Source organism: Ictalurus furcatus, chromosome 26, assembly GCF_023375685.1.
Source record: "Ictalurus furcatus strain D&B chromosome 26, Billie_1.0, whole genome shotgun sequence".
Classification (NCBI taxonomy): Eukaryota; Metazoa; Chordata; class Actinopteri; order Siluriformes; family Ictaluridae; genus Ictalurus; species Ictalurus furcatus.
In genome coordinates this window covers 536,309-548,808 of record NC_071280.1, presented here as the reverse complement: position 1 = coordinate 548,808, position 12,500 = coordinate 536,309, and the positions used below count along the sequence as shown (strand labels likewise).

Here is a 12,500-nt window from a genome sequence, read left to right as displayed (position 1 = left end):
TCCAGATGTGTGTAGAACTCGGTTAGAAGTTGTCCAGATGTGTGTAGAACTCGGTTAGAAGTTGTCCAGATGTATGTAGAACTCGGTTAGAAGTTGTCCAGATGTATGTAGAACTCGGTTAGAAGTTGTCCAGATGTGTGTAGAACTCGGTTAGCGGTTGTCCAGATGTGTGTAGAACTCGGTTAGAGGTTGTCCAGATGTGTGTAGGACTCGGTTAGAAGTTGTCCAGATGTGTGTAGGACTCGGTTAGAAGTTGTCCAGATGTGTGTAGGACTCGGTTAGAAGTTGTCCAGATGTGTGTAGGACTCGGTTAGAAGTTGTCCAGATGTGTGTAGGACTCGGTTAGAAGTTGTCCAGATGTGTGTAGAACTCGGTTAGAAGTTGTCCAGATGTGTGTAGAACTCGGTTAGAAGTTGTCCAGATGTATGTAGAACTCGGTTAGAAGTTGTCCAGATGTGTGTAGAACTCGGTTAGCGGTTGTCCAGATGTGTGTAGCACTCGGTTAGAAGTTGTCCAGATGTGTGTAGGACTCGGTTAGAAGTTGTCCAGATGTGTGTAGGACTCGGTTAGAAGTTGTCCACATGTGTGTAGCACTCGGTTAGAAGTTGTCCAGATGTGTGTAGGACTCGGTTAGAAGTTGTCCAGATGTGTGTAGAACGTGGTTAGGAGCTGACAGCAGTGCAGGTTTAAATGTTTGCGCTCATTCTACTAAGTTATAATTCTCTACACCAGCAGCAGCGGTGAAGCGGGTTTGGCTAACGCTGAGCTAACGGCTGTGTTCGGGGTCAGTGGTCGGGGTCCGACGCGTCCGTTGGTTCGTTCTGTAATAATCGGGCCCGTGTGTTCTCTCTCGGGTCATAAGGCAGTGAACAGCTGCGCGGTTGTCGACGGCCAGATGTTTGTGTTTTGTGCTATTTCTTATACGCTGTACTCTTCCCCCAAACAGTCAGAGAGGCTCGGAACCTGGTGCCGATGGACCCGAACGGCTTGTCGGACCCATACGTCAAGCTCAAACTGATTCCCGACCCCAAGAGCGAAAGCAAGCAGAAAACCAAAACCATCAAGTGTTCGCTCAACCCCACCTGGAACGAGACGTTCGCATTGTACGCCAAATCTTCCCTTTTATCCTCATGGAAATCTCCACTAGCTGCTAATCCTCTGAAAAAACCTTTGATGTTGTTGTTGTTGTTGTTTTTATTTGCCTTGTGCGTGTGCTCCTGTAGCAATCTGCGTGAGACGGATAAGGACAGACGTCTGTCTGTGGAAATCTGGGACTGGGATCTGACCAGCAGGAATGACTTCATGGGTTCTCTCTCGTTTGGCATCTCCGAGCTCCAAAAGCAAGGGGTCAGTGGCTGGTAAGGTCTTTAAACAAACGCATTTCCAATCGCCCTCGTACATCTACGCGTCTTCACTCGCGCCTCGCCCTTAGAACCTCGGGGTTCCGCTATTCTTAAGACGCGGACTCTTTATCTCCTAGGTATAAGTTGTTGGGCCAAGAAGAAGGCGAATATTTTAACGTTCCGGTCCAGCCAGACGGTGAAGACGGTAACGAGGAACTGCGGCAGAAGTTTGAGGTCAGCGATCCCATTTCAACACGTTACAATGCGCATGCGCACCACCAGGGGGCGCGCTGGCCGACAGCTCCGTTGTTTTCCCCGATGCCGACGCGTCCTGAAGTGTTTTATTCTCTCCTTCCTCTCAGAGAGCCAGGATCGGTCCGGGCCAGAAGAACACCGACAGCTCGTCGTCCAACGACATCTCCAAATACGACTCCAACGGCAACCAGGATCGCGTCAAGCTGTCCGATTTTAACTTCATCATGGTGCTGGGAAAAGGCAGCTTCGGAAAGGTACCGATCAAACCGCGTTTAGCGCTTTAACCCCTTCCCCTTCCTTTTATTCTAGGAATAACGCGCATCGACAGCGGAATTTTTATCCGTCTATGGTTACGTGTAACGACACGGAGCGAATCGTTCGTTCCGGAGGACGTCGGAAGACCTGCAGCTTCCCCTCTGACGCTGGAGACTCCTTCCGTCAACACTAAATAGAAAACTTCCCCGCATCGATGTTTATTTTCAATCCGTTACTATAGAAACGATAATGCATTAGCATGTGGGTGTTAATATTTATATATATCGTCGTTATGGGAAAACTTCTAACCAATCCGAATCGAGAATTAAGAATACGATGTAGAGATGCGAATAAACCCGATTATTTATTTATTTATTTATTTTTTCCGGATCGTTCCGCATTTCACTATGATGACCGTTCTTTATAAAGCGCGTTTTGCGTTTCCAGGTGATGCTCGCCGAGCGCAAAGGAACGGACGAGCTTTACGCCGTGAAGATCCTGAAGAAGGACGTGGTGATCCAGGACGATGACGTGGAGTGCACCATGGTGGAGAAGAGAGTCCTGGCGCTTTCTGGAAAACCGCCTTTTCTAACACAGCTGCACTCGTGCTTTCAGACTATGGTACGCACACACACACACACACACACACACACACACACAGCTTGTGCAACTTCTGCTTTCTCTGCTTCTGCAGATAACAGATACTCCTGCATTCAAATTCACATTCAGTTCCTCATACGCTCCAGAGGTTCCTTCTCAGTCGGTTAGTGCCACGTTTAAAAAATACAGTGTTTGTAGTCAACAACAAACAACAAACAACAACAACAATAACAACGACGACAACAGAGCAACTGCTGATGGAGCAGTTTCCACGTCTAGATGAACTTCCTGTTTTGTGTCGTCATTTTTCCTTCCGTTTCCTTTTTGTCGATTTAATAACGTTTCAAGTCGTTAACTCTAGCGGATTGACGTCGACTCAGCGTGTGTGGAACTCGCTAGCTCGTTAGCATGTAGCTAAGCCGAGACACTAGCTAGCGATTACGGCTAAACGATAACAACACGCACTAATTAGCAACAGCTTAAAATCATCGCTGACATCAACAGCGTATATATATAACACTGTTATAAATCAGCGTGACACTTTAGAGCCTGATATGAGCGCGCCGTGAAGGCCGTGTTACACGCTTCCGTTGTACGCCGTTTTATTCGAAACCACACGAACGTCACGGCCGCTGATGACGGCAGGAGATTTGATTCTCTTGTAGTCTTTCTTGCGTGTGTGGTTTATATCTGGGAAAACGTTTTAAATAAGATTTGACCGTATCTTCCAGCCAATCAGCATTCAGGATCTGTTGAAAGTGTATGCGTGTGAAAAGGGAGTTCACTGCAGGACTCGCTGATGCTAATGCTAATGCTAACTCTAGTTCGGGGGCGGAGCTTTGTGTCTCCATGGGCTGGAATTGATGATCAAATCTCACATCCCTGTTTACTGTCTGTTCTGTGTCACTGATTTTCGTGTGTGTGTGTGTGTGTGTGTGTGTGTGTGTGTGTGTGTGTGTGTAGGACCGTCTGTACTTTGTGATGGAGTACATTAACGGTGGAGATCTGATGTACCAGATACAGCAAATGGGGAAGTTTAAGGAGCCGCATGCTGTGTAAGTACAGATACACACACACACACACACACACACACACACACACACACACACACGGGAAAAAAACAAGGGAATTGAATAGTCTGATTATCAGTATAGGAACTGTGTGTGTGTGTGCGTGTGTGTGTGTGTGTGTGTGTGTGTGTGTGTGTGTCTAGGTTCTACGCTGCAGAGATTGCCATTGGTCTGTTCTTTCTCCATTTAAAAGGCATCATTTACAGGTAAGAACAGTTCCTAACGTTCCAACAACGTTATTCTAACGCATTTCACAGCTCGATAATAACGAAAGAGGTTTCTAGAGCCTTATAAAAAAAAAAAATAACGACTAACGATGCAGATAAAAGCATCATTCTTAATGTTTGGAGTCGCTCATACGTGTGTGTGTGTGTGTGTGTGTGTGTGTGTGTGTGTAGAGACTTGAAGTTGGATAACGTGATGCTGGATTCGGAGGGTCACATTAAAATCGCCGACTTCGGCATGTGCAAGGAGAACATGATCGACGGCGTGACTACGAAAACCTTCTGCGGAACTCCGGACTACATTGCGCCTGAGGTGTGTGTGTGTGTGTGTGTGTGTGTGTGTGTGTGTGTGTGTGTGTGTTTGGAACAGCAGCTCAGTAACACATAAACCCGATTAAAATTCCTGCGCTGTCGGCCGTCCGATCCTGATTCTCGTACAGACTTCTCCTTCGGCAAGTGTATTATCGTAAACGGCCGTAACCGCGGCGACAGGAAGTGTGACGCGGCTGTGGTAAACGCTTCCCTCTGTCTCTGCACTTTCAGATCATTGCCTATCAGCCGTACGGGAAGTCTGTGGACTGGTGGGCGTACGGAGTCCTGCTGTACGAGATGTTAGCAGGACAGGTGAGCGCTAAACGCCCCTAGCAAGCTACGCCCATGATGCCAATTACCGCGCGTTCTAACCTTTTTACCTTCGCCCTTTTGTGTGTAGCCGCCGTTCGACGGCGAAGACGAAGACGAGCTTTTCCAGTCCATCATGGAGCACCACGTTTCCTATCCCAAATCCATGTCTAAAGAAGCCGTGGCTATATGCAAGGGCGTGAGTGTATACACACACACACACACACACACACACACACGTTATCATACACAAAATACGCTAGTGGGTTCATTAGTAAAACCCCTCAGACTATTAAATGCGCTGATGTGTGGTTTCGTGACACAGTTTGGAAATATTATCCGGAATTCCTGTTATTTATTTCAAACCATTCTGACATGTACATCTCGTTACTGTCAGAATCCTATCCGTGTATTATCAGCGGAGCGTCCGCCGCGATGTGAATGAGCCGTTACTATAGAAACGATTACGCGTCCGAGCAAGCGCGTCCATATATATATATATAAATATATAAACCTGCGCTACTGTCAGTTGCTCACAGTTCGCCGCGTGCGTTTCAGCTGATGACGAAGCATCCGGGGAAGCGTTTGGGTTGCGGCCCTGAGGGCGAGCGAGACATTAAGGAACACGCCTTCTTCCGGTACATGGACTGGGAGAAGCTGCAGAACAAAGAGGTTCAACCTCCGTTCAAACCCAAAGCAGTAAGTAAACGTGTGTGTGTGTGTGTGTGTGTGTGTGTGTGTGTGTGTGTGTGTGTGTGTGTGTGAGAAAGAATTTCACTTCCCTATCAAAAGGAGATGGAAAATTTGATTAAAAGTTTTCTGTACTAGATTTCAGTTCCTCCAGGTAAATTCTCTCAGGATAAATGGATATGCTCCGCCCCCTGAGGGGGGGGGGGGGCGTGTTCTGCTTGACAGGAGCGGCTCGTTAGCGGTAAACAAGCATTTTAACACGCCATCAGTCTTGACTTCCTGTTTCAAAAGGAAACGCGTCGACGTGTGGAATCGTCTCGGCACGTCCCACGAGGCCTCGACGTAACCATGACCAGAGTTTGATTATCTACACGTACATGACGGATAATAATAATAATAATAATAATAATAATAATAATAATAATAAGTGTAACTTGTTATTAATCACAGCGGTGGGTGTGACCGTTCTGTCATATCTCGTAACCTTTTTTTCTTCCTGCCGTTGACTTTGATGTCATCTTTGCTCCTTTTCTCCCCTCAGTATGTCTCTGTGGTGCATAATTACAGCGTTATGAACATTTCTCTCATCAGGCTGAAGGAGCTGCTACTCACACACACACACACACACACACACACACACACATATATATTATCAGCTTTATTAAAGGGATAGGATAACAGACTGACATTAAGAAGACCCTGTTGATCATGTGACCTGCACGTCTGTAACGGTGATTGCTTTGATCTCGACGGTTTAATTCGCTCACAGGTTCCGCAGGTCACGCCTGCGGTAAATATTTCTCCTCGCTGGATGTTCACTCCACTAACTCAAGATCAGACCTGCTCGAAGATCAGACCTGCTCGAAGATCAGACCTGCTCGAGTTAGTATTTGTTACGAGTAAGGAATAAAGTTCCGGCACGTTGTCGTGTAACGGCGTCTGCGCCGGGCGTTTCGTTCTCCTTATACCACGATCGATCGGGTCGGCGCCCGATCGGGCCGATCGGATTCCACGGGTCATGACACGATCATATACCCGATGAACACGTACTGAACGCTTCATCTCACGAGAATCCGCTCCATGCTTGTGCTTCGAAACCGAGAGTCACCTCTTATTAAACATTCCTGCTTCTCATTTGGTTTCAGTTGAAGAATGTTCTGCTTTTATATATATTCATATAGACATATATTTATATATATAAAATAATAAGAATGGGATTAAAGCATTTGAAGATAACTGGCTGTGATTTATTTACTGATCTAATTTCTCCTGGAAATTTACATCTCTGTGTTTTAATCCCGCTTTCACATGTTTTACATTGTTCCTGCAGATTTGTTGTTTTTTGCCATGTTTATGACACCTTTTTGTTGTTGTTGTTGTTGTTGTTGTTTTATTTTATTTCGTTTTAACCGCCATCCTCCCATCGCACTCCTCTCTTCTCTCGTCTTCTCCACAGTGCGGTCGAGACGCAGAGAACTTTGACCGTTTTTTCACCCGCCATCCTCCGGTCCTGACCCCTCCCGACCAGGAAGTGATTCTTAACCTGGACCAGGACGAGTTCCAGGGTTTCTCGTACATTAACCCCGATTTCCCAGCTCAGGAGTCCAAGTAGCCAATAGCAGCGCGGCGCTTGCACCAATCAGATCGGAGAGCCTGAAACGACCGAGACCTAACGAGCCAATCAGTTTGACCAGTCTGTATTTACATTTACGCTTCCGTTTGTTTCCTACGGTTCATGCTGGTTAATTATCTCACACACACACACACACACACACACACACACACACACATTGCCCTTCTACGGTGTTATAAACTCGTAATGTTATGAGTTGACTACATGAGAAATATATATATGTTTACTTTTTATTATTCGGTTAAAATAATGAGCGGTCTATTTGCATATCTTTTTGGCGGGGCGGGGTTTAGAATATAAATATGATATATATTATAGATAATATAGATTATAAAGTATACTTTTTTTTTTTTTAAACAATATTCGCCAAAATATTAAAAGCCACCAAGTTTCATTATGTAGGTCAGTCTGTTCCTGGTACTTTTTTTTGTTTGTTTGTTTGTTTGTTTATTTTGGGCCTTGTTTATCAAAGCGGATACGAAGGAGATTTGTTCGCCGGCGCGTTTGGACGATTCGCGAAAGTTCAGAAAACCTCCGTATCCTACGAGAACTTGCGTAAACGTACGTGTTAACCAACCGGTTTTACGTACGGGTTACGCGCCGAGACTTTTCGTATTAACGACAAATAGGACGAGCTGTTCGATCGGGACAATAAAAAGTAATGGCACCCTCTGGGAGGAGGAGGAGGAGGAGTTAGCGCGCGTTAGTCCGCGACGGCCGAGCTGCATTACCGGACGGTCCAGGCGGCGGCGCTCTTCCGTTTCGTTCCGCCGCAATTTCGTCCGTTTCAGAGTTTTGTGGGCGTGGCTAAACGTAAACGCGCCGTGAGTTCAAGTCGGTAAAACCACTGACGATTTTGTAGATCGCATTATCGGAGAACGCAGGGATTTTTTTTACTTCAGTTTGCGTATGAAACGTAATCTTGACGCACAACTTGGCTAAGATCAGTTCAGATTGATAAACGAGGCCCAGTGTGAGCACGTGTGTACACACAAAAGTATGCTATTTCTTTATTTCGTCATATATATAGATCTCTCTCTCTCTCTCTCTCTCTCTCTCTCTCTCTCTCTCTCTCTGTGCCAAATCAAAAGTCAGGTCAGGATCAGACGTTGGTCCTGTGTAATTTAATGTAGTTCGTTTACATCACTGGTTCCCAAACCAGTCCTCGGGGACCGGGTGCGTTTTTTTTTGTTTGTTTGTTTTGTTTTGTTTTTTAATGTTTTTTGCTTTCCCTCTCTCAGCACACGTGTATCAGGTGTACAGTGGTGGTGTTTTTTATTTTGGGTTTGCATGAACTTGGATACACTCTTTACACGAGAAGTTTTCAAAAAGTGGTCCCAAAAGTGGTATTATTATTATTATTATTATTATTATGATGATGATGATGATTATGTTTGGGGGTAAAAATAGAGCGCATATCTTTTGTGGTTAGTCCAGCAGTTCTGTGTCGTACATTATTCTTGTTAAACCAGAAGCCCTCAAAGTATTCGAATGAGAGAAAATGCAATCCACTGTGAAGAGATGGTACATTTTACATTTTAATATATATATATATATATACACACACACCAAATAGTCCATTTATGAATAAACCTTGTTGTTTCGTTTTGTTTTGTTTCTCACACGATCTGAAAAGCATCCTCGCCATACGACACGTTGTTATTGTGTGCTGATGATGTGTTGCTCGGTGAGTTTCTCGCCGCTCTTTAGCGAGAACCTCATCCTGCGGAGTGACCAACAAAATAAAGGCATGGATACCTTCAAATCCTTTCACTTGTTCTGCACTGAATTTGTAAGTCAGGTCGATATTTACACGGGGGAGGGGGCGGGGGGGGGGAGTTCCGCACGTTCAGACTCGGGTTCCTCGCGCACGGCGGTCGGTTCTCGGAGCTCTGCCGCACTTGTTTGTATTTTGAGTGAATAAAGTTGAACCGGTGTTTGTGCTCCTGTAAACTGGAAAGGAGAATCTGACGGAGCGCTCGTCCGCTCCGCTCCGTCCGTCAGACGCGCGTCCTCGTAATATTGGTGTAATCGCATATTCAGCGTACGGGTGTAAGCGTATAAGGGTGTTTTTAGGATGGGGAAGGTGGGGTCTTGTGTTTTATTAGGGCTTGGTCGAGGTCATTAAAGTCATTTAACAAAACCTGCAACCGTTTATGAAAAAAAGCAGAGTCAGCGAAAGACCGGACCATAAATATTTCATCCAGATGTCCTTCCAGCAGCACGCTCGCATGCATGCGATGTATCGACATGCCAACACACACACACACACTAATCAAGACCGTCTGCTGGAAGTTGTAGTATATCTGAAAGCATGCCTGTGTAAGTGTTTGTGTGTGTGTGAGAGAGAGAAACACCCTCGTTCATTTCTGTGAGAACATCTGGAAACAGCTGTTGCGTAGGCTTACAGGGGACCAGGCCGAGGAGAAGGGTGCTCCTCTGAGCCCCACTCAAGGTAGGAATCCGTCAAAGGCAATCTGTAAATGTTTGTAAACATCTGTCTCGGTGTCCCTGATGCTTTACAAGAACGTGATTTGGACAAATCCTTTGGCCTTTGTAGCACCATCATTAAATCCAGTGACCCGGTTTGACCCGACGGAAGCACGTGCAAGAAAACAGGACGGGACCGGGTGTAGATACTTGTGGAACACCTTAAAAATGTCTACCATTTCTTACTACTACTAATAATAATATTAAATACAGCTGCAGGCAGCAATTAAGGGCCCAAGCACTTCCTGGAGCCACCCTTTCAACTAAAGAAAAGCTAAAGCTTTCCGAGCATCTATGAGCAAAGATTTCATAACTGAGATATATATATATATATATAATATCTACCATGTATTGTGTAAATCTGTGTTTGTGATGAGATATGTAAATAAGAAAACATTTATAACAAATTCTGTATTGCATCATACACAATGTGTACTCTGGTTTGTAATGGGTAAATGATTTCTGGATACTAGTCTGATGCTGATGCTTAATAAGAAGCTACATCTGGATCTGATTTAGATCTGATCTAGCCGCTGACGTGGAGTGACGATGGAGGTCACATGATCACATGACATACTCGCATCAGTGGCCTCGAACCGTGAACTATTGACTTTTAGCGTCAAAAGATGAACTTACACCAGGGCGCCGTTGGACTCAGGAATTCGGATCGCTCGGAGGGTGCGGATCCGTTGTCCGTTACGGCGGCTCTGACGGTACTTCCATCCTTATGGTGGATCTTCCGATAAGACAAAAATATCATCAACAAACGTGGTGTTGTTGGTATGGTGAGTTTTGTTGTTGTTGTTGTTATTTATCATTCGTGGAAGGAGTCTCCAGTGTGGAGTTTGAATGGAAGTGTACCTGTTTTATCCACTACACTACTCTAGAACGTACTATACTGGATCTCGGCTTTGGAGGGCGATTCTAATCATCGCCAAAGTCAGTGCTTCATAACAAGAAAATGATCATCTCCACCTTGTTTTACTGTTTTTATAAGCACCATGTCCGCTCTGTAACTCGGTGACCGACGCGACTCTCTCTCTTTCCCCGTTTCTCTCCAATTTCTAGAAGAATCGCCGCGACGCAGGCAACTTCGACAAGGAGTTCACCAAGATGGCGGTGGAGCTCACTCCAACCGATAAACTCTTCATCATGAATTTGGACCAGAACGAGTTCCAAGGCTTTTCCTACACCAACCCGGAGTTCGTCATTCAGGTGTGACCTCCGGTCCGTGATCGGCGCCTCCTTCGCCGTCCGTCTCACCGGAAGGTCGAGACGAGATCGCCGTTTTCCCGTCCTCGTTGTCCCACGGCCTGACCGATCCGATCCGATCGTCTCGGACGCGCCGGATGAAGTGCGTCAATGTTCATAATCTCCATGAGAACGTTTTATCATCTCCATGAGAATATCCCAGCGGCTCCAATTCCAGTCCAATCAAACGGCAAATTTTAGCAGATATATTACAAAAATATGACCTCTACCATTTCTAACGATTTACACAGTCATATTTCATCATAATAATAATAATAATAATAATAATAATAAACCACGTACAGCCTAAATTATAACAAACCACAGTCCTAGTAATAAATAACACATCCGCATCCATGTTTTTTTTTTGTTTTGCTTTTTTTTTTGCAATTCAAACATATTTAAAAAAGATGATGATAATAATGGACTCATCCATACTCCGTCGTTTTATGTGGAACACGAGAAAACCTTGAACAAAACGGCGATCTGAGTGGCGTAGACGACGTCTCAGTGCGTAAATTAAAAGTTAAGCTCATTCGTGGTTATAGTCGATAGTGCTACAATGGCTTGCATAAGTATTCCCCCCCCCCATGCAATCCTTTCCGTGTTATAAAAGCATGATGTTTGTACAGTACGCGTGTGAATACTTATGCACAGCCACGGCCTAAGCGCGATTTTAAGATTACAAACAAGTTGCATTAAAAACAGGGAGAACACATCATTGTAATAACAGCTGCGATCGTTTTAGAAAACGACTCCGGGCTCGTGCGCGCTTCCATCGCCGCTAGCTCACGATACCGCGAGACTCGATCGTCACGTCACGCTTTCGCTCGAGTCCCTGGGTTTTTATGATGCTGATGATTTAGCGATGCTAATCCCAACATGCAAATCAAAATACTATTTACTCATGAAGTTTTTGTGTTGGTATGAAGCAGTTTGTGGACTTTGTAGATTCGGTGTGTGGTGGGGGGTGGGGGGGGAGGGGGGAAAGAAAAAAAAAAATCAAGCAGAAACCAGTCCACCATGTGCATGCGTGGTAGCGCTTCCGTGTCGATATATATATTGTGGTCGGATCCGTCGTTATAGCAGAGATCCTTACGGATTATGACGTATGATCGTTTCTATCGATAGCTCTTTCATTTTGGATGTAGAAATAAACGTAGCGTACAATAGAGATCCTAGTCTTCCATAAGAGCAAGCGTTGTGTGGTCACGTGACCAGTGCTGGCGATGTCTTGTAATACGGATACGTGGACGTTCGCTAACAGGAAAGTCTATTTTAAAAATATTCCGATCAAAAGTGGTTCTTTTTCCGCCGTTATCCGTGCGCACGCACTTTAAACTCGCATGTATTTGATGCAGGAGTTGTCGTGTATTTATTTTTGTTGCTGTTGGTTGTGAAAAATAAAATTAAGGGCTTCCGGTACTAACCTTCCGCCAGATTTAAGGATTTAACTATGCAAGTCAACAAAACAGCAATGAATGAGAATTCAGAGTAAACGAAGATACAGAACTGACGTAGGGGCGAGGGTTTATCGATCCAACGATGGATATTCGCAACGATGCATGCTCCGTGTGCGCGCGTGCGTGTGTGTGTGTGTGTGTGTGTAGGATGAAATAAAGTTGAAATTTCCAAACGCTGTGTGTATTTGTTTATCTTTGTGCTTGCGTAGACAGAGGAGGCAGATTGGACAGTATTTATATCTTCATTACGTATTCATTGTCCGCTCATGAGCTCGGGTTTAGTGCCTTCATGAAGTCTTCAGATGATGATGATGATGATGATGATGAGGAGGAGGAGGAGAGCTATAAAAGATCAAATGTATAAAATAACAGGCTGTGCTGGATCAAGTGCTGTTTCATGCGTTGTCGAGTGTGGAATAATGATGAGCCTGTGTTTGTTGCGTTAAACCAGTTTATTTATCAGGTCAGATCCTGTCGTTTTTAAAGTTCTGGGCCAGACGTCTGGAAGCACACTCGCTCCTGTTTGTGTTTCCTCTTCTACACTGGAACCATTTGCGATCTCCGTCCTGAGTCGGGGTCTCTTCCTCGTGTCGTCTCTACATGCG

At 45.1% G+C, this 12,500-nt stretch overlaps 1 protein-coding gene across 2 annotated transcripts in view; it reads left to right on the top strand.

Moving 5' to 3' along the window:
- The window catches only part of prkcba (protein kinase C, beta a), a 28,297-nt gene extending 17,895 nt beyond the window's left edge, over nucleotides 1–10,402 (top strand). Inside the window, exons 6-17 of one of the 2 annotated variants that reach the window (XM_053615446.1) lie at nucleotides 947–1,103; nucleotides 1,224–1,358; nucleotides 1,481–1,577; nucleotides 1,706–1,852; nucleotides 2,301–2,474; nucleotides 3,417–3,508; nucleotides 3,667–3,729; nucleotides 3,922–4,060; nucleotides 4,291–4,371; nucleotides 4,460–4,567; nucleotides 4,927–5,067; nucleotides 10,250–10,402. In XM_053615446.1, the coding sequence (XP_053471421.1) occupies nucleotides 947–1,103; nucleotides 1,224–1,358; nucleotides 1,481–1,577; nucleotides 1,706–1,852; nucleotides 2,301–2,474; nucleotides 3,417–3,508; nucleotides 3,667–3,729; nucleotides 3,922–4,060; nucleotides 4,291–4,371; nucleotides 4,460–4,567; nucleotides 4,927–5,067; nucleotides 10,250–10,402 (1,487 nt within the window). Of the gene's footprint in view, nucleotides 1–946; nucleotides 1,104–1,223; nucleotides 1,359–1,480; nucleotides 1,578–1,705; nucleotides 1,853–2,300; nucleotides 2,475–3,416; nucleotides 3,509–3,666; nucleotides 3,730–3,921; nucleotides 4,061–4,290; nucleotides 4,372–4,459; nucleotides 4,568–4,926; nucleotides 5,068–6,514; nucleotides 8,454–10,249 lie in introns of those variants that run through there. The other variant, XM_053615445.1, reaches the window with a different exon arrangement.
- The last annotated feature ends 2,098 nt before the right edge of the window (nucleotides 10,403–12,500 follow it).